This window comes from Quercus lobata, chromosome 8, assembly GCF_001633185.2.
Source record: "Quercus lobata isolate SW786 chromosome 8, ValleyOak3.0 Primary Assembly, whole genome shotgun sequence".
NCBI classification, from domain to species: domain Eukaryota; kingdom Viridiplantae; phylum Streptophyta; class Magnoliopsida; order Fagales; family Fagaceae; genus Quercus; species Quercus lobata.
The window spans coordinates 28,288,245-28,310,574 of record NC_044911.1 but is presented as its reverse complement, the minus strand read 5'-3'; the positions used below and the strand labels follow the sequence as shown (position 1 = coordinate 28,310,574).

The following is a 22,330-nucleotide window of genomic DNA, read 5'->3' as shown; positions in this document are numbered from 1 at the left end:
TTCGATTCTTGGGGGAGCCCCAGTCTGAATGTGCTCACTCTAACCTGCTCATTCCCCCCTATCTCATTGTATAACTCCCAATACCAGTTGGCATAAGATCGGAGAGTCTCCTTACTACCCATCCTCATAGATCGAGCCCCGAATGACTACAAGTGATAAATCGAGCCCCGAATGACTGAATCAATTATTTGAAGTTGTGTATGGACCTTTTCCTTAAACTGTTGAACTACCTTATCGTCGTGGGCCTAAGGCTGGACGGGAACACTTTGCACATCAATATGTCATTTCGGGAATATAAGGACATCAACTGGATATAATGGCTCACGTGTTCCACCGGGTCGGTTTTGTTGTCTTAGCAAGTAAATGGTGGACAATTGAAACGCCTCGACAGATCAGTATGTTCTATCTTGTTAGAGAACGGTGATCAAGTAGCTCTCTGAAGTGCCCGGCTCATGGCGTCTAGGGCTGTATTGGGGTGCCTGTGCCTGTCCCTTTTCGGCGTGTCAGAACGACGCCTTATAGTTTCATTGGACCTGTCGCTCAATTTTCATGAATGACTTCGGTGGGAAGACCCAGCCATGCTGCCTCTAGTATAGTCGAGATCTCTAGAGTATCCCTCTCGATCCCTCCTTCGATGTTGGCCCCTGATCTCTATTTACAACTCTCTAACCTACTTCCGTAGGTTTTCTATCTCCTGGTCTCATTCACTATGGTACAAATGCTCGGGAATGTAAGAGACCAATCTTTCTCCCTATGAAGATCCCTCATCCGAATCGAGCCTTATCTCATGCTTATCTTGCATGCGGTCCCGCTCCCTTTTTCATTTCCTTTCCAATCTCCTTTGGCCCGAGACGAGACCTTTGAACATTGCCTCTAGGGCCAAGTGATCTCTTTCCTGCATGTGGCTCCTCCATCCTAGGCAGTGATAAACTAGCTTTGGATCTTTAGTTAAGTAGGAGATCGCCACAGACGGGGCTAATTGTGTTGCCTTGCCCAAAGTACTCAATGGCCTTTGAGGTTGGACTCCCAATTTATTTGTTTGGAGTGGGTAAAGAGTTTCCTACTATAGGTAAATCCCTTTTAGGATAACCTAATAGCCCAAATGAAGGAGTTTGTGACCCAACTTGAATCTTATTCCCCTTTGTGTGTTTCCCATGGAGTCTTGGGGCTATGTACTGAGCTTCCTTCTCTTTACCTATTTCTCTCTTTTTTGATCTCACCTATCACTCTCTCTTTCTCTCCCCAGATTTGCCAACCCCCTCTCACACCATCTCTTCCCCTTTTTATAGCCTTCCCTTAGTGGGTTTGTCATCATGTGTTGCGGTTTTCCCAAAAAGGTGGGCCCTTTTCTGACCTATATTCCTGATTAGATGGGACTCATTGCACATTTGTGAATTGAGCCCATTGGAACTTGTGTGAACCTCCAAATCTATGCTTGGCTGGCGGATATCCCAAGGCATCATGTAATGTTCTCGTTGATGCCTTGGGTTGTTTCGTACTATACCATGCTCGGACCCTCCATCACTTGTTTGGTACAACTGGGGTGGGCTTGACTTACGTGGGCCTTGGCCTTAGGCCAGTATTTGATTTATGGACCGTACAATAATATTTAAAAAATTTGACTAATTAAATCAAATTAACATATGTTTATAACACACACATTCAAATTGAACTTAAAAGTATTAATACATGATATATGAGTTATAATAATAATTTCTTTTCATCATCTTACCTAATCAACTCCATCTAAGTCAATGTTATCATCACGTTTATCATATTGCAAAATTATTTCTTCATTGACATTTTCTTTATTGTGATCAACATTTACTATCTTTTTTCTTGTTCTTTTATCCTAGTAATTTTTTCTTTATATTTCTTCTTGACATTCTAGCTTCTTACACTTATAAAAATAATAACAAAAATAAAAATAATCATATTTTCATTTAATACATTATGCATAGCATAGAAAACAAATTTGCAAATGTGAAAGTATAGTATCAAGTGTGTAGTCCAAATTTTGTAGGAGAATGAGAAGAGGGGGGAAAAAAAAACCTCATGGACATTTTTTTTATTAGGCTGAATTAAACATCTCAATAATTTTGTTTGTTTTTTGTTTTAAGTCTAACTTGTTTAAATGAAATAAAACCACAAATTTTAACCCAAAAAAAAACTCATTTTAAGTTCTCATATCTAAGTATCGTACGATTTATAAGTACTTACAATACGCCCTTATAAAACAGAAATTTTTATACATGATACGATACATATAGTATATTGTATGATACAACTATGATTGAAATATATATAATGCTTTGTGTATAAGGTCCTTTGGGTATGTGTTGCTTGGTTAATTGGGTGGTTTATTTGTGTTTACAACCTTATTGCAGAAATTGCTTTATGAGAAATTTTTTAGGATAACCAAAATGTGATGGATTGTTTATGGCTTGAATAATCATCTTCTAATATAGTTTGGTTATCTTAAATTCATAGTTCAGGACAAGTACGAAGTACGAAGAAGATTGTCAACTATATATGTATTTTTTGGTTTTTTATTCTCTTCTCCAATATTTATGGGAGAAAAAAAAATGGTTATTATCTATATGTGTGTGTGTAATGGTAGCTTCTCCCCTTTAGGGGCAACGAGGAGGGTTAAGAGAAACGTTTTGGCACAATTCAGATTATATGAGAGGATAATGTAATTCACTGGGTGCACTGACTAATTTCATGAAGTGAGGTTGTAATTTCAAAATTGATTAGGTTTGTGTAACTTACCAATAAAAAGAAAATGTTCTTGTATTTGTATATGTATCTATTCAAATCTCTTTGCAATAAAAAGAAAATTGAAAAATTCATTGCTTCTAAGTTGTCTAACATTTTTCCCCAACCAAAAAGATTGGTAATGATTTTTTATCCAATTTTTGAATTGGGTGAATTGACTACTTGTAGTAGATTGGCTGATGTGTAATTAACTAAAACAGTTTAAATTGCTCACATACTTGAATTGGAGAATAGAATGCATGCAAATTCAAGATCATGTGCTCTAATCTTTCTCAAAAAAAAAAAAAAAAAAAAAGATCATGTGCTCTAATATTACTATTTTATTTTTATTTATTTATTTTTGAGAACGAATACTCTAGTTATTTGATTTAGATCATATAGTAAAATTTATGATACTTAATGCTGCGGAGGGTTGTTGAGTTACACATAAATGTGCATAATAACACTTGAAATTATATTTCTCTTTCTGAAACTCAAATTTTAGGAGTTGTGGTGACTTAATGCAATGATGTTATTAGTTCAATGCATTGTTAAAAATGTTTCGTATATTATTATCATAATTAATGTTTTTGCTATTCGGTTTTAATGTTGCTTTTTTTTTTTTTTTTACATTTGTGCCGATATGAGATTGGTGGCATAAAGATTTTTTTTTTTTTTTTTCTTTTGAACTGCTTGAACTCATTTTTATTTCTGTATTGTTATAAGATAGTTTTCTTACTTTTTGTAATTTTTGTACTTGTGTTGTGAAGAAGTTACTTGTATTTGTAAATATTATAAATGTCTTTTATTTACTTTTGGATTGTATGGATGGTTTGTTTATGGATGTGTTCTCTAAAATGAACAAGGTACAAAATAATGTTGTAATGACAGTTAATGTACTGAAACAAATAAAAGAAAAAAGCATAAATCAACTAGAAAACAATTGGCAACAATATTTTTCGTCACCTAATAAGTTTAGATATGAAAATAAAAAACAATTGGCTACGAAACCTTTTGTCACCTAATAAGTTAAAATTTTAAAAATAAAAATAATTGGCAACTCAGTTTTTTCTCTCCTATTAGGCTAAAATTAAAAAGTTAAAAGTATAAAAGAATTGGTGAGGAAACATTTCGTATCCTAGTCTATTAGAACAAAATAAATAAATAAATAAATAAATAAATAATGCTCTATTTGTTTTAGCATTAACGTTTTCTAGAAAATTGATCATTTTCCAAAAGGCATTTTCTAGTATTTGGTATGCTCAAATTTTTTATAACATTTTTATATAATTTAAAATATGTAGAACATGTGTATTGTGTATAGTCAACTAATGTAATCAATATAAATAGTTAAAAAAAAAATTAAAAAAAAAAGTATGAATTTGGTTTTCAATAAAATTTTGACAACTGATACAATTAAAATTAGTTCTCCAATTTTCATAATCTCTACCACTCATCTTGCTCATATATTATGAATGGTAACATACACACACATATATATCAATCATACTTCTCATAATTCAAAATAACCATAAGTTCCATTTTAAATAGTTCAAAATGCCACATAGGCTAAATAGTTCAACTTGCAAAATAGTCTAATACAAAGTGTTTGATAAATACCAAAATGCCAAATTTTCCAAACACTTGATTTATATATGCTTTTAATTTTTAAGAAGCCGAACACTGGATTTAATGTTTTCAAATTTTCTATCAGGAAGCATTCTATAGTTAAGACTCAAGGTTTATAATTTTAATTTTTTTTCTTCATCTTCTCAGCAAATAGTTAGTTGATTACTTTATTTATGTGGCAAATCAATAAGAGTGGACCCGTAAGAGACTGCAAGGGCCGCCCTTTACTGACACCAACCAATAATTCCAATCCACGGTGGTCTGTTTTCCAGCAAGCTATCACAAGTCACAACAGTTGGAGGGAAACTTGCGAAGCTTGAAATATTGGCTTCAACTACTGTTGCACGATTCATAAGACGGTTGGGCTTCTCTCCAATGAAAAATATTTCTGTTTTACTTGATGAGGTTTGACAAGTTTGCCAATCTATGGGAAGAGAAGAGAGAAGAGACTAGAGAGAGAAAAAATATTGTTTCCTGTGACTAAAAGAATAAGAGTTGTAAGCCATGCAAGACAGAGATTGTTTTTCAAAAAAAATTTCTAGAAAACAACCTATAGAAAATAAGCTTTATTTTTGTTAGGGTTTTTTGTTGACTAAAAGATAGTTTTTCATTGACCAATTTTTTTTATGCTACCAAACACTGAAAAATATAAAAAACTAAATTTACAAAAGATTTTCCTACGAAACAAATAGAGTGTGAATAAAATTAGTGACAATTTGTTTATCACATAATAGGCTGGAATAAAAAATTTATTAAAAAAAAAACTCTTTTTTTAGGTGAAAAAAAAAAAAAAAAAAAAAAAAAAAAAAAAAAAAAAAAAAAAAAAAAAATACAAAACTTTAGCGACAAAATTATCTTGTCACTAAATACGGCATTTATTGAGGAAAATATTAGGTGACAAAAGCATATGATTATTTTTTTCAAAAACAATTAAAAGATTTGGCAACAAAAGTTTTTGTCGCTAAAACATTTGGCAACGAAAGGTTTTCCCGTTAGTATATGTCTTAGGCGACCAAATTGAGAGGTTTAATGATGAAATGTTTCGTACCATAGGCATTGTTCAGTGTATATTGTTTATTGAAATTTAAGCAAAAACTTTTTATAGGGCATTTATTTATTTAATAGCTATACATTTTTCATCATTTAATTAAATGTTCACTTCTAAAACATGTTCTACTGTTTACTAACTACTATTTTTACCATTGATAAATGTTTTGCAAAATTAAATATTTTACTTATTGTGGGGTCAAAAACACAAACTACTAAAAACAGTATGTAGAACTCCTTATCAACACAACTAATTTCTATACAAAGGGGGGTAAAACTCCACAATAGGAAGATTGAACAGAGGATTGACGGCACTAATGAATGAAAACAAAGACTTTGATTAAGAAAAACCAATTCCCAAGATACAAAGAGTGAATCAAAGAAAAATACAAGTTCTTGCTTTCTCTCTCTTCTGCTCTAATTTTTCTAAATTTCCTTTTCTATTGGCTCCCCCCTCCTTTTATCCCTCCTCCGATCCACTTTTCTAGCTATTTCTCTCTTAGCTAGATTTGTGGGGATACTCGTCCCATCAGACTCCCCTCCTGCCATTTCTTGATCATGAAGACAGACTTTTGGGGTGTCTTCACTGTTCAGCCCAGTCATTCAACATTTAATGAAACTGACATTAGGTAGGAATAGCTAATTAATGTGGAGGTGACTGTTACATTAGACTTTGTGTTGTCTTCTTCGTGTTCCTCAAGAAAGAGGGAGGGGGGAGGGGGGGGTGGACCAAAGTTGCATCTTCGGTGAATCCGTTGATCTCTTTTCAATTAGGTCATTGTATCTCAGGGTAAACTAGTTCCTCAGATTACCTTGGCAGTTGATTTAGAGGAGCTATCTTCTCTTGGGCTTGGGCTTTTCTAAGTTGGGACATGGACCAAGGTGTTATTTCGGGAATGTCTCTTTGGCCTTTCCTCTTCAACCCAAAGTCCACAGGGGCTATGTTCCAATCCCCCACACTTATTATAATATGTATTTTACTTGAGAATATCATGTAATGTAGTCTCTTATTGAGTTTTTAGCTCACCCCACTCCCCACCCTTCTTAAGAAGTTAGTGCCTCAAAATTTACAAGTTTTAAATTGTTGTCATGTTCATATTAAGCTAAGTTTAGTGCTTTTTGGCAAGGCACGGGTTTGGGTTCATGGACTGGAGAACAAAAATAAAAGATAAAAATTCAGTGTAAAACTTAGAATGTTTTTTTTATTTATTTTTTGAAAGCAAAGACTTATTTTTTATTTTTTAAAGCAATTAATGTTAGATTTGGGCTAATGTATTATGTATGGTATAGACAAATAATAATACAAAACTATTCCACTGCTTCACTGTGTTTGATGATTAATTGCAAGTCTCTCTTCCACTGCTTCCCTCATGGAAAGATTCCCCTGTCCCGCTGGGGTTGATAACAATTGTGTTAATTTGGATGTGTCTGGTGCTCTTTGTGAAGAAATCAAAGATCAAAAAGAGGCACACAAAAAAAAAAAAAAAATGGTGATTTAAGCGAGAATTGAAAGAGTGAAAGAAAAAGTGAAATTAGGAAAGCAGAGAGACTTGGAGAAAATTATATAACCGTGTGATTGTATAAACACTCGTCTCCTAATTTCTCAAATACAGATTAAATGTATCTCGCCTAACTGCTTCACAGAATTTCTTGGATCTGTAGCAAATTCTGGTGACAATACGGAAAAACATCGTTTGGTCTTTTACTATAGCTGCGTTTGGTTTGGTTTGGTGGTCTCGTCTCACTCTCACGTTTGCGTGTTTCTGTTTTATTAATAATGGCTCGTGAGTGAATCAGTCAGACAATGAAACCACACCATTTGATTTTGATTGGAGTCAGTCACTTCAAACAAAACGTGATTCTTGTGGGAATCATCCGGTTTAAGTTTAACAGCAGAAAATTTTATTAACTTTCTTTCCTTTTTAATTTTTTAATTTTTTTTTTTTAATTCATGTCTTTAGCAATCTTAGGTTGCAGAAATGTGTTAATCCTTAGGATTTTGTTTATTGAAAATGTATAGAACACTAAGAAAATCATGAATTGAAAGATTATATTAATGGTTAAGAATTTATGTTGCCAGTGCCATCTCGGTGACTATGGAAGGGAGGGGTACAAAATTGAGCTTTAGAGAAAAAGGAGAGTGATGTTCATCATACAAGCAGAGGCTCAGTGAGTTTGAATACCTGTCTTAAGGGGACTAGCTCAAATTTATTGAAATATTGTATCTTAACACACAAACTAACAATATTCAAATGAAGATAAACTCTTCAAAATTCATTTTTTATAATATACCACCCAAACTAACATATTCTCATAATGATCAACAGACACACTTACAACTAGGACAATTTCAGATACCCTTAATTGATTTAATTAAGGAAAGGAATACGAGAGGAGGCGATTAAATACAAATCATTCCTTCTCCTACAAGTTGATCCAAAATTTTCAGTCATGTCAAGTTCTTCAGGTTTGATCTCATTTGGTAGTTTCCAGTCAAAGTGATACAATAACTGGGCGATTGCAAGTTCAATCATTGCAATACCAAATGTTATGCCTGGACACATCCTCCTTCCAGCCCCAAATGGAAGGAATTCAAAGTTAGTCCCTTTAAATTCAACAAATGAACCACAGAACCTCTCTGGCTGAAAGCATTCAGCATTGACCCAATAATCTGGATCTCTCCCTATTGCCCACGCATTGATCAAAACCTTGGTTTTAGTTGGTATGTCATATCCACTGATTTCACATCTTTCTCTACACTCTCTTGAGATTAAGGTAGCAGGAGGATGTAATCGTAAAGTTTCTTTGACAACTAATTTTACATAATCTAACTTCTGGATGTCTCCATCTTCAATTTTCCTCTTTCCTTCTAAAACCTTGCACACTTCAGCTTGTGCCTTCTCCATTACCTGTGGGTTTCTTAGCAACTCTGACATTACCCATTCTAAGGTTGTTGCTGTAGTTTCACCCCCTGCAAGGTAGATGTCCTGAAAAAGTAGAATTATATAAATCATATTAGTAGTTGAAAAAAACTGAGTACTACAAAAGTTTGGTGAGTCATACCAAAGTGACAGCTTTGATGTGCTTGGTTGTGACCTCAAATTTGAGCTCCCTCGACTCCTGAAGTTTTAGAAGCACATCAAGAAGATCTTCCTTGCGTGAAAAGTCATTGGTGGTGCTAGTGGTTATTATGTTCATCTTATGATCATCAATTATATCTTGAAGAATTTTGTCCATGTCTTGGTGTAGTCTCTCCAAGGAAGTCTTCATCCCATTAAATATAGCAATAAATTTAAGTGAAGGGAACAAATCTGGCACGTTAAAACCTGAACTAAGCATAACTATCTCCTTAACCAGAGATATGAACTCATCTTGACCTTTGTACTTTTCTCCAAATGCTGCTCTAGAAGTTACACTATTTGTCATGGAGAATAAATTCTTGCTAAGATTGATGGGAAGTCCATTGGACGAATAAATAGTTCCGATAAGATTCCATACCTCTTCTTCTCTTATTGATCTAAATGACTGGACACGTTGAGCATTTAGGAGTTCCAACACACAGATCTTTCTCATCTGTCTCCAGCAATCGCCATAGGGAGAGGCAATAATACCTGAATGGTCATATGAGAGAAACTCACCCACAAAAAAGTTTGGCCTTTGAGCAAAACTAAGTTCATGTGTTTTCAACACCTCTCTAGCTAATTCTGGTGATGAAATGATCACAGCCAAAACCTCACCCAACTTGAGCTGCATAACTGGTCCATGTTTCTTTACTAAATCTCTCAAGGAAGAATGAGGTAGTGAGCCTGAGCTTATCAACTGATGCAAGTTCCCTATAAGAGGAAGCTTCCACGGCCCTGGTGGCAACTTCAGGATGGCACCTTGGGCTTTATATCCCTTCAAATACACCATCAGTATCAAAAGAATGAAGAAACAATTAAGGAGTGGAGAAAAAGATGGCAACCAGAACATTATGGACATTGGCTCTGACAGTAAGGCTTAGGATTTTTATCCAAAGGTTTCAATTCTTAAAAATTTGTGAACAACAGAAGATATGTTTCTGGTGAATTTAAGTACTTGTTTTGCAGAAATATAACACGCACACACAGGTTCTAAGTATCTAATAATGTCATCCCAGAATTTTTAGCCTTTTAAAAGTGATTTCATATCATATAAAAGTAGAGCACAATTGATTCCAGCAACCTAATTATCAATCAACTAATCAGATTCAAAATTCCTTCAAGGAACTTAACTCTGTGTCATTCCCCACTCGGCTGTAGTAGTTCAACTGTTGCTATACAGTTCTCTCCACCTCATGGTCTTGACAATCTTCTTCTCAACCTCTGTCAGCAGTTGGTCAGAACCCAGCTCTCAAAACACCTCTACCCTACCCACCATCCCTTGTCGTTCAATTTCTGCGCCCCCTGTGTATTTCCTTCCCATTACCCACAAATCTCCTGTTCTCTCCCTCACCAGTTTCCCTTTTCCTTACATCCTGTCACTTTCCCCCATGAGCCTTAATCCTGGTCAATGAACCACATAAATCTCTCTCCAGCTAATTGAGCTCAAACAACAGATAATTTTAACAGTTTAATCCAAGGCCATATATTCTATCTTATTCATGTCTTTTCTTCTTTTTCTTCTTCCTCGTCTGTGCTGAATATGGCTTTTCTTACTACTAGATCTTATCATTATCTAAAAAGAAAGAAACCTTTTTTTGATAGGTCTATAAAGAAATAAACCTCCTAGATGAGTGGCACTCCTATGGCTTAAAGCATGGTGAGAGGTATATCCCATCATACCTTCACTGCTGAGTGCTCACGGATGGTTGACCTTAGAATTCAGATTTGGACTTTTATTTCTTCTATATTTATCTCATGGAACTGGAAATAGGATACAAAAACCATAGCTCTACAATAGAAAAGAGGGTTTACACAAGGCAATTGTTAAAACAAGTGAACACAATATCTAGGTATGCAACAAACAGCAATAGTGCAGCAGTGCTACTTCACTAGTAGGAAATTGATCTTTAGAACTATAATGACAGCAGTCAAAACCAGAGAGTCAGGCAAGCTTTCATAAACTGGTAACCAGACCTAACTCATAAAAAAGAAAATTTTTATAGTATAGCTCTAACAATTGTGGTTAACATGCCAAGTGTACAACGTACCATTCTATCTTCACCCCCTAGTAAGTTATCCAAATTACTTCATTGAACCAGTCCAGTTCCAATGCACCAATTATAATGGCATCGCAGGTTCTAATCATGGTATAACTGATACAACATAGGCACAACCGTGTACAAAGATTTGTTTAAATGAAAATCAGCCTCTCCAAAAATAGGGAATAAGGTTGCCTACCAACCACCTCTCCCAAACCTAGAAAAGCGCAAGTCTTATGTACTAAGTCCAACCTATAATTTCTATTACACTATTGAGAAAGGATGAAGTTCAGTGAAGTTGAAATTAAACCAGTCTAGTTTTGACATGTTTCAACCACAAGAGATATGGCTTGTCTGCTCACTAGTCACAAGACTTTATCAACAGAACAGCTAGCAGAATCCTGACAAAATTATAAGAAAATTAAATTGCAAATATATAGAGAGGTGTGGAGAAAATCTACATCAATTAATGGCAATGGCAGCATCTAGGGCATCAAGCAGATTCCCCATCTGAACAAAACATTGCAAGATAATCAATATTAAAGATCCCATTCTCAGCAAAATTTTCCCCTCCACAACTATTAGTTAGAGATGACTGATGAGAGATCAAATCCAGATTAAATAAGACCTCTATTATTAAATTTAAGCAAAGCAAGAACCTATAATTAAAAACAAATTAGAGGACAAACGCCAAATGCAGGATAATGTTTTGATGGTAACTTTCCTTGTGCTCATACCAGCTCCACCTCCACTTTTACCACCCAAAGAGAGAACGTTGAAGAGCAGACAACTCCTCCTCACCCCCTCTACCTTGACTGAGTAAGGTATAGAAATTAGTAGACAGACAACAAAACAAGTATTCACAAAACAAAGGAGGAAAATGCTTTATTAGTGTAGTAGATAAGTGTCAATTGAAACAAACAGAAGATCCAGCATCTTGAACCATGAAATATCTCCACACTGGAAACAACATTTGTGCCTCCGATCCGAACCCATTTGCCTGATAGTGAAATACATACAAACATGCAGAGAAGTTCAGTTTGTCTGGTGGCAATGCTGATGTAAAAGAAATTAATTTCCATGATGTTGTAAACTAATAAGCAATTCAAATTAGACTTATAATTCACTTTCTAACTAAACCCAACTGGGTTTGGCCATATGAATCCATTTTCCAGTATGAAATGATTTTCTCCCAGAAAGAGAGAGAGTCCCACCATTCCTGCACATACATACATACATAGATTCATGAAAACACTAGGAGAAATAAATCATATAATTAATTAGAACTTGTTCGTATTGTAATTGGGAAAAGAAAAAAAACACAAAATGCAGTGTTAAAACAGAATACCGCCATCAACAATAGTTCAGTTCATAATTATTAATTATAACCCCATCCCCATGTTTCATTAAGGAGAACGAAAACCCTTATTCATATTGGCAGCAAAAACAAATAAATAAATAAACAAACCCAATTTCTAACTCACTTCCGTTAAAACTCTGGAATTACATGATGATCTTTCTAAATAAAAAAGGGCAGCCATAATGTGCTCCTTACGAACATCATTTCTACCACCAGCCTCACCCGAATTGAACTTTTGAACAGGTAGCGATAGATTGTGTTTTTTAATGTAAAAATGTAGTTATACATATACATGTGTTCGCTTAAGTGTTTTACTATATACCGTGCTCCCTTTTTTGTTAGGTGCGATACCGTCACCATCACTAAAATATCACATTTTGATAACACTATTACCATAGTGTGTAATAATAACATTATACTTTTACCCAAAAAAAAAACATTATACGTGACTGTAGTTTTGTCACATTCGATAGTTCCTTTATTTTTTCTCACATTCGATGATACCATTTTCACATTGTCGAGTGTCAACATCACATAAGGCTGTACTTTTATCACATTTAGCAGATCTTTTATTTTTTTTCTCACATTTGATGGTACTATCCTCATATTGTGTAGTACCAACATTATATATGATTGTACTTTTGTCACATTTGGTAGTTCCTTTATTTTTTCTCACATTTGATAATACTATCTTCACATTGTGCAATACCAACATCACATGTGACTTTACTTTTGTCACATTCAGTAGCTCTCTTATTTTTTTTCTCAGATTTAATGATACCATACTCACATTGTGTAGTACCGAAATCACATATGACTGTACTTTTGTCACATTCGATGATTCCCTTATTTTTTTCTTACATTTGATGGTACCATCCTCACATTGTAATAACATCATATGTGACTGTACTTTTGTCATATTCAGTTGTTCCCTTATTTTTTTTATCACATTTGATGATACTATCCTCACATTGTACAATATTAACATCACATGTAACTGTACTTTTATTACATTTGGTAGTTCCTTTATTTTTTCTCACATTTAATGGTACCATCCTCACATTATGTAGTACTAACATCACATGCGACTGTAATTTTGTCACATTTGGTGGTTCCCTTTTTTTTTTATTACCTTTGATGATATCATCCTCATATTGTGTAGTATCAACATCACATGTGACTGTACTTTTGTCACACTTAGAGATTCTATTTTTTTTCTCACATTTGATAGTACCATCTTCACATTGTGTAGTACTAACAGCACACGTGACTATACTTTTGTCACATTTGGTAACTTTCTTATTTTTTCTCACATTTGATGATACTATCATTTTATTGTGCAATACCAACATCACATGTAACAGTACTTTTGTCACATTCGGTGGTTCCCTTATTTTTTTTTTTCACATTTGATGATACCATCCTCACATTGTGTAGTATTAACATCACATGTAACTATACTTTTGTCACATTTGGTAGTTCCCTTATTTTTTTTTCACATTTGATGGTACTATCCTTATATTGTGTAGTACCAACATCACATATGACTGTACTTTTGTCACATCCGGTGGTTCTTTTATTTTTTTTCTCATATTCGATGGCACCATCCGCACATTATGCAGTATCAACATCACAGTGACTATACTTTTGTCACATTCAATGATTCTCTTACATTATACAGTACCAACAACACATGTGACTGTACTTTTGTCACATTCAATAGTTTTTATTTTATTTTATTTTTTTTTTACTTACATTTGATAGTTCTATCATCACATTAAGACATACCAACATTACATATCGGTGTAGCCAACCCAACCCAACCCCACCGAATTATTTAATAATCATCGAATATATATGACAAAAATACTTCTAAAATATCTAAAATACCTTTAAGTATACTAAAATTACCAAAACGCATCCTAACACTTTAAAATTACCAAAATAACCCCGAAACTCTCAAAAATTATTTAGATATCCTTAAAACCTAAAAAATGACCGAAATGACCCTAAAACCTAAAAAAATAATCAAAATACCCTTAAATATTAAAAAAAAATGACCTAATGACCATGAAACCTAAAAAATGACTGAAATTATCTTGTAACTTAAAAAGTGACAGTAATGCCCTTAGAACCTAAAAAACGACTGTGATGCACCTTAAACCTAAAAAATGACTAAAATACCCATAAAACCTTAAAAATTACCAAAATGATCTTGAAACCTTAAAAATTTTTGAAATACCATTGAAACCTATAAAATGACCAAAATACCTCATAAAACTTCAAAATGACCAAAATACGTCTGAAACCCTCAATAATTATCGAAATACCCTTAGAACCTAAAAAATGACCGAAATTTCCCTAAAACATAAAAAATGATTGAAATAACAAAAAAAAAAAAAAAAACCTTAAAAAATGACCAAATATACCCCATAACACTTGAAAATGACCAAAATACATTTGAAACCCTTTAAAATTACCAGAAGACAATTTGAACCTAAAAAATAACTGAATGACATTGAAACCTAAAAAATGACCGAAATGACCTTGTAACCTAAAAAATTACTTAAAAACGCTTAGAACCTAAAAAATGACCATAATGCCCCTAAAACCTAGAAACTTACTGAAATAATTTCACATGTGACCATACTTTATCACATTCGGTGGTACCCTAATTTTCCATAATTGTTTTCTTATATTTGACAGTTTCATTGTCACAATGGGTAGTATCAACATTATATTTGACCGTACTTTTGTCACATTCCATGAGAGCATTATTTTTTTTTCACATTTGACAGCTCCATCGTCACATTAGGCAGTTTCAACATCACATTTGACCGTACTTTTGTCATATTCGAAATTTTTTTCTCACTTTTGACAGTTCCATCATCACATTAAGTAATACCAATATTACATCTAACTGTACTTTTGTCACATTTGGTGCTATCCTAATTTTTTTTCTCACATTTGACAGTTCTATCATCAAATGGGTAGTATCAACATTATATTTGACCGTACTTTTGTCACATTCCATGAGAGCATTATTTTTTTTTCACATTTGACAGTTCCATCGTCACATTAGACAGTTTCAACATCACATTTGACCGTACTTTTGTCATATTCGAAATTTTTTTCTCACATTTGACAGTTCCATCATCACATTAAGCAATACCAATATTACATCTGACTGTACTTTTGTTACATTTGGTGCTATCCTAATTTTTTTTTCTCACATTTGACAGTTCTATCATCAAATTGGGCAATACTAATATCAAATTTGATTGTACTTTTGTCATATTTTGTGGTTTCATTATTTTTTTTCTCACATTTGGTGGTTCTAACATTGCATTGGGCAGTACCAAATCACATATGATCATACTTTCATTATATTCAATAGTTCTATTATTTTTTAGCCACATTAGGTAGTACCAACATCACATATGACTGTACTTTTGTCGATTTATAACAATCTTGGTAATTGTTAAGGACATATTTTGTGTAATTGACTAATCCTTTGACAAAACGCACTTTACTTGTATTTGGGTAGATTTAGAATGTGTTCAATACTTCAAGAAACCTTGTTTCAAGTTTAAGTGTTGAAGTCATCAAGTCTGTCCAAGAAACAAGTAAAGAAATGCTGAATTTTTAAAACTCGATAGTTGCTCGACACCTCTCGACAGTTAGGCTATCTATTGAGCTTCTTAAGGTGTTTCTTATCGCAATCTCGACACCTTCTCGATAGCTGGTTAATCGATCGAGAAATCTTCTGTCTCCTCGATAGCTTCTCAACACCCAGTGGATCGATCGAGATGTTCCTCGACACCTGCTCGACACCTTATCTGTCGAGCTTTACGAATTTTAGATTTTCAAATTTGATTTTCGGCCTATGCTTATGTATTTGCTTAGGGTTTCTTTTCTCACAATCCTAGACCTATATAAGGCTTATTTTAGAGGCCGTCACATAAGAGAATACAAGGAGAACATATGCAAAAGGTGACCGACGCCTTATTCTCTCTGAAAGAAGCTACTGCGTCTTTGCGCCTTAGGATTTTGTAACTAAGTGCTTCTTGATCTTCATTGTTGATGAAGTGAATAATTTTGTAGCCAACAATCTTCTTCTAGTTGGTGATTAAGTCGTATACTGGGATTCGCACAATTGATTAGTCACGTACTAGTACTCGTGCATCAAAGGGTGGCGTTCATATATTGAAGAGTTCAGAGGTTCTGAAGTGGTAGAAGGTTTCTACTGTGAGTTCATCTATGGGGATTGTAGAATCTAGGGACAAAAGTTTTGTACTAGATCTGAAACTTCTCTTTACTATAGTGGATTGTTTTTTGAGAAGGTTTCCCCTCAGGTTTTTTACTGTGAAACTAGTTTGTTTCATTGGTTTTCCTGAGTTATCATATCTTGTCTTATTTATTTTTCCACTGCATGATTTTGACATGATATTGATGTTTGTTTTTTTTTTTTTTTTAACAAGTTTTATTAATAATAAATCTAATTAACAACTTGGATTTAAAACTTGTTAATTTTATTAATCGGAGTCTAAATTTCCCAACAAGTGGTATCAAAGCAGGTAGACTCTGATTGGATTAATTTCCTGAGTGTGATCCTTGACCCCTGTTGTCATGGATCGTAGACAATCTCTTTTGATTCCTTCTTTATTTAATGGAACTAATTATGCGTATTGGAAAGTTCGTATGAATTTTTTTTTGCAGGCTCTAGGTGAACAAGTATGGCAAGCTGTTGAAGTTGGCTGGATTAAGCTAAAGGAAGCGTCAGTGGATTGGGATGAAACAACAATCATAGCGGCAAATTTCAACAGTAGGGCTTTGAATGCTTTGTTTTGTAGGGTGACCAATGAGGAATTCAAGAAAACATCATCCACAGAAGTTGCCAAGGAAGCATAGACCATTCTTGAGACCACCTATGAAGGTACCAAGGCAGTAAAGACTGTAAAGCTTCAACAACTCACTAGTAGTTTTGAAGAAATAAGGATGGAGGAGGATGAGACCTTTGATGAGTTCTATGCCAAACTCAAGGATATTGTGAATTCTGCCTTCAACCTTGGAGAATATATTGCAGAATCCAAAATTGTTAGAAAAATCCTTAGGTCCTTACCTAAAAGATTCCATGCCAAGATCATTGTCATTGAAGAAGCAAAGGACATTGATCAAATTCCTTTGACTAAGCTTATAGGGAACCTTCAAATCTATGAGATGTGATTAGGCTCAATGGGAAAAGGTGGAAAGAGTAAAAACTTGGCTCTTAAGGGTATAGAGGAAGAGATTGAGGACTTTGAAGATGAAGATGAAGGTGAAGATGAAGATGAAGATGATGATGAGGATGAGGATCTAACCTTCATAACTGATGAGATTATCAAACTTCTTCAATTTAGGAAAAAGGATAAGGGTAAGAATGAGAAACCCCTCAGCAAATGCCATGAGTGTAAAGGTTTTGGTCATATGAGGATAAAGTGCTCAAACTACCTTATGAAGGAAAAGACCAAGGAGTCAAAAGATAAAGGTTTGGTTACGACTTGGAGTGATACTGAGAATGACTCTTCTGATGAGTATGTGGATGAATGTCGTCACGTTATGGCCTTTACTGCCTCAACTGATAAGGTGATTGTGGAAAGTGCTAGTGCCAGTGCCAGTGAGGATTCTTCTTCTGATGAAGTACCCAAGAAGTTGACCCTTCAGGAAGCCTATGATAAGCTATGCACTGAATTCATAAAATCTGAAAAGCCTTCTCATCTTTGTAGAAAAGAGCTTAATGAGATAAAGACTAAAAAAGCTAATTTGTTAGCCAAACTAGATGAGACTACAAGGTTAGTTGAGACTCTTATTGTGGAGAACATCTCATTAGAAGAGAAGGTCAAGAATTTTGATGTTGAGCTTAGTCAAGCTAGAACTCAAATAGAGAGGATGTCTAATGCAAAGCTTGATGAGGTATTGAGTACTCAAAAGCCTAGTTTTGATAAGATTGGCTTAGGATATGCTGTTTCCTCCAGCCCCTCCTCTTCCACAGCTTCTAGATCAAGGACTGTCTTTGTGCCCCAATATGAGAAAGGTGATAAAGGTATGAAATTCAAAACTGATTTGTCTAATTCTAAATCTTTTTTGTTAGACCTCATGTTTGTCACCATTGTGGTATTTCTAGACACATTCGTCCTAATTGCTTTAAGTTGTATCCTCATAAGCAATTGTCCAAACGGTCACAGGTTTCCTCTCAAGGACCTACACCTTTGTTTGGAGAGTTATTAAAAGTCTTGAGCTTTTTAACTCAATTTTAGGAGAATTTTAATTCTTCTATGTCCTTCAGTAGACATACTAGGACATGTGCATTTTCATCTTCACAGCCAAAAACTCATGCTGTGTGGGTGAAAAAGGAACCTAAGACTTAATTGTCTTTTTTGTTTTTCCTCTACTTTAATTCTTTCTATCTAAAGTAGGACTCTCTTTGCTTGATTTCTTATCTGCTTTTGAAATCATGCTTTCATGCATCTGCACCTTTCTATCATGCCTTCATGCATATGCATCTTTCATTCATGCTTTCATGTTGTTTGTCTGTTTTTGTTTGGTTGTTTAGTCTTTATTTTTTTTTTTCAGAATAAAATAAAAAGGAAAAATAAAAAAAATACAAAAATAGTGTGTTTGTGTACATTGGTACTTGTGTACCTTGGATGACCATTGAAACAAAATTTTCTAAACTTTGTATTTTCTAAACTTTGTGGCTATTGTTTATGATGAGTAAGATTAAGTTGTCTCTTGTACTTAACACTCATATCATTCTTTTTGACGGGAAGGACTAGAAAATCCTAAGAGAAAAGCATAAATATCTATCTCACCACTGTTACCTGCCAATCATAATATGACACCTGTATGCTTTGGCATAACAAAAGTGCAGTGTCAATGACATTTGTGTACTTAGGCATAGCAAAATTGGAATATAAAATATCATTGGGTATTTCTTTTCTCTCTCTTATATGCCCATGCATGATATGCTTAAAAGAAAAAATATGCAAAGAAAAATCAAAAGCAAAAAGATAAAAAAATGCTTTAAAAATGATTGCAAGCGTGTATTCTAAGAGATGTGAGAGTTATAGGATGTACCTTGAAGGTGATAGTCCCCATCAAGCAGTTATGATTGTGTGTGAATTAAAGTGATTTTCTCATATCTCAAATCGTCATAATATGTATACACTTATGCAATCTTGCGATGTTTTTCACACACAACACGCAATATTCTTTACTACTCTTGATATATGTGCAGGTACAATGTGATTTGACCATCACAAAGTTTTACATATGTTAATGTATACTCATTAAACTGTCTTGACTTGTTTTTGGAATATAAAATTGGTTAGACTTGTTTAGTGTGTGTGTGTGTGTTTTTTTTTTGGGATCTATGTGCATAACATTTTTCATGTTGAAAGGTTTGTTTTTCACATGTTTTGCATCCTTCTATTATCTTGTCATCCATAACATCTTATTTCATTACATTCATGCATTTATATGGATTTCTTGTGCCCCTTGATCATCTTTATGTCTCTCGGGTGAAGCTTTCTAGCTTCTTGTACCCTTTGTCAATCATGACAAAAAGAGGGAGAAATTGTGGAGAATATGTAGTTTCTTTTTTAAAGATTCTACATGTTAGGTGGAGAAATACATTCCTTTGTAAGAGGGAGATGTGTTTCATCTTGTTAGGGGGAGTGCTTACTTCCTTGTTCTTGTACACTGACTGGTCTTGTGACCATCTATAGACATACATTGTACTTATCTCTTTCTTTATGTTGATGTATGTTTTTCTTTCACCTATCCTTTCATGTGTTGTTTCTTTTCTCCCTTTATACACATGCTTCTTATTACTTGTATGCAATCTATTATTTCTGTTTTACACAAAGATGCCTTGATGAGTTTTGTTTAAAGTGTTTCAGAAATATAGGTTGTCAAAGTCTACTTGCCATAAACTCTCTTCTTGCAAAATTTTTCAAGAGTTTGTGTTAGGATAGATTTTATTGTATTCAACAAGTGAATATGGGTTGAGTGATTTATGACTTTTCTCATATGTTCATTTGCTTGTTGTGGTTTTGTCACGGATTGCCAAAGGGGTAGATTGTTAATGACATATTTTGTGTAATTGGCTAATCCTTTGACAAAACGCACTTTACTTGTATTTGGGTAGATCTAGGATGTGTTCAATACTTTAAGAAACCTTGTTTCAAGTTTAAGTGTTGAAGTCATCAAGTCTGTCCAAGAAACAAGTGAAGAAGTGCTGAGTTTTTAAAGCTCGATAGTTGCTTGACACTTCTCGACAGCTAGGCTATCTATCGAGCTTCTTACGGTGTTTCTTATTGCAATCTCGACACCTTCTCGATAGCTGGTCAATCGATCGAGAAATCTTTTGCCTCCTCGATAGCTTCTAGACACCTAGTGGATCAATCGAGATGTTCCTCGACACCTGGCTCGACTCCTGCTCGACACCTTATCTGTCGAGCTTTACGAATTTCAAATTTTCAAATATGATTTTCGGCCCATGCTTATGTATTTGTTTAGGGTTTCTTTTCTCACAACCCTAGACCTATATAAGGCTTATTTTAGAGACCGTCACATAAGAGAATATAAGGAAAACATATGTAAAAGGTGATCGATGCCTTATTCTCTCTGAAAGAAGCTACTGCGTCTTTGTGCCTTAGGGTTTTGTAATCAAGTGCTTCTTGATCTTCATTGTTAATGAAGTGAAGAACTTTGCAGCCAACAATCTTCTTCTAGTTGGTGATTAAGTCATGTACTAGGATTTGCACAATTGATTAGTCATGTATTGGGATTTGTGCATTAAAGGGTGACGTTCATATATTGAAGAGTTCAGAGGTTCTAAAGTGGTAGAAGGTTTCTGCTGTGAGTTCATCTACGGGGATTGTAAAGTCTAGGGATAAAGGTTTTGTATTAGATCTGAAACTTCTCTTTACTATAGTGGATTGCTTTTTGAGAAGGTTTCTCCTCAAGTTTTTTACTATGAAACTAGTTTGTTTTATTGGTTTTCCTGGGTTATCATATCTTGTCTTATTTATTTTTTCGCTGCATGATTTTGACATGATATTGATGTTTGTTTGTTTTTAACAAGTTTTATCAATAATAAATCTAATTAACAACTTTGATTTAAAACTTGTTAATTTTATCAACCGAGGTCTAAATTTTCCAACAGTAATAATTAAAATGTTAACAATGAATTTTTCCAAAAAAGTTATAAACTTGAAAATTAACAAAAAAATACCTTGGAAATTAAGGATTTCAAAAAATAGTCCTAAAAATATATAAAATTACTAAAATACCCCAAAGCATCAAATATTACCAAAATACCTTCATTAACCAATAAAATGACTAAAATACATTTTTAAACTTTCAAAACTAATAATAAAAAACATTGAAAATGAACAAAGTAGTGCTAAAAAAAACCTAGAATTATTAAAATACTAAATATTTTGAAAATTACTATAATAGCATCAAAACCACTCAATTTTGCCATGTTAGAGTGATATCTTGGATTTTTTTTAGTGATTGTAAAGATTTTCGGTCATTTTAGAGGTTTTCAAGACAACTTGGTGATTTTTGACATGTCATTGGTATTTTAATCAAACACATCTCAGCTTTTTTGGTGCCTTTATGGTGTTAAATTTTCTCAATGAAAAAAAAAAGGTGACCCAAAGCAAACGTTATTTGTTAGGAAACATTTTCTCCTCTAAATGATTCCAAAGAAGCTATATATAGACCATACAATGCTGTAATTGTGAACTCTAAAGAAGAAGAAAAAATTGAAACTTATAACAATTTAGGCCTCAGTGTGTTTTCTTGAAGAGCTTGAAATTGAAACCTAAAACAAATTTAGGCCTCAGAGCGTGTTCTTGAAGAACTTGATATCCCAAATATGAAGGGAAAGAGAGTGTAAATTTAAGAAGCAAATAAATTATGCATTCTAATGAAAATAGCTAATGATATTCTTGTCAGGAAATAACAAAATAAAGCAACCAAGCAAAAGCAAAAACACACCAAACTAGCCGCAAGCTATGAATACATTTCAAAATAATTTTATATTTCAAAGTCTGCCAAAATGCAATGTTATCAATAGTTAACAATTACATTCAATATTTCTACGACGATTTTCTCATCAACTACTTGGTAATTTTACAAATAAAGATCATAGTTGTAGCCAATTAGCTCAAATAGTTGCTCAGAAGCTATAGAAACTTATAATGCACTGAGATTTGGTATGAAGGAAGCTCTCCATTACCAAATTTAGCTCTAGTGAATTGATAAAGCAAAGGAAAAAAGATTAAAATTTTTTCAAATAATGTGAATATGGATAGAATCAACTA

General features: G+C 33.8%; 1 protein-coding gene across 4 annotated transcripts; it reads right to left on the bottom strand.

Moving 5' to 3' along the window:
* Positions 1-7,680: 7,680 nt before the first annotated feature.
* LOC115956049 (cytochrome P450 71D8-like) lies at positions 7,681-12,220 on the bottom strand. 4 transcript variants are annotated; one of them, XM_031074507.1, is made up of 4 exons: positions 12,079-12,220; positions 11,740-11,813; positions 8,497-11,594; positions 7,681-8,420 (listed from the first exon to the last, which is right to left on the bottom strand). In XM_031074507.1, the coding sequence occupies exons 3-4, from the start codon at positions 9,412-9,414 to the stop codon at positions 7,803-7,805; spliced, it is 1,536 nt and encodes a 511-aa protein (XP_030930367.1). In that variant the 5' UTR covers positions 9,415-11,594; positions 11,740-11,813; positions 12,079-12,220; the 3' UTR covers positions 7,681-7,802. The 4 variants fall into 4 exon arrangements, with proteins under 4 accessions (XP_030930367.1, XP_030930369.1, XP_030930366.1 ...); XM_031074509.1 differs by having other exon boundaries at positions 11,809-11,813; XM_031074506.1 differs by having other exon boundaries at positions 8,497-11,813.
* Between the last annotated feature and the right edge of the window lie 10,110 nt (positions 12,221-22,330).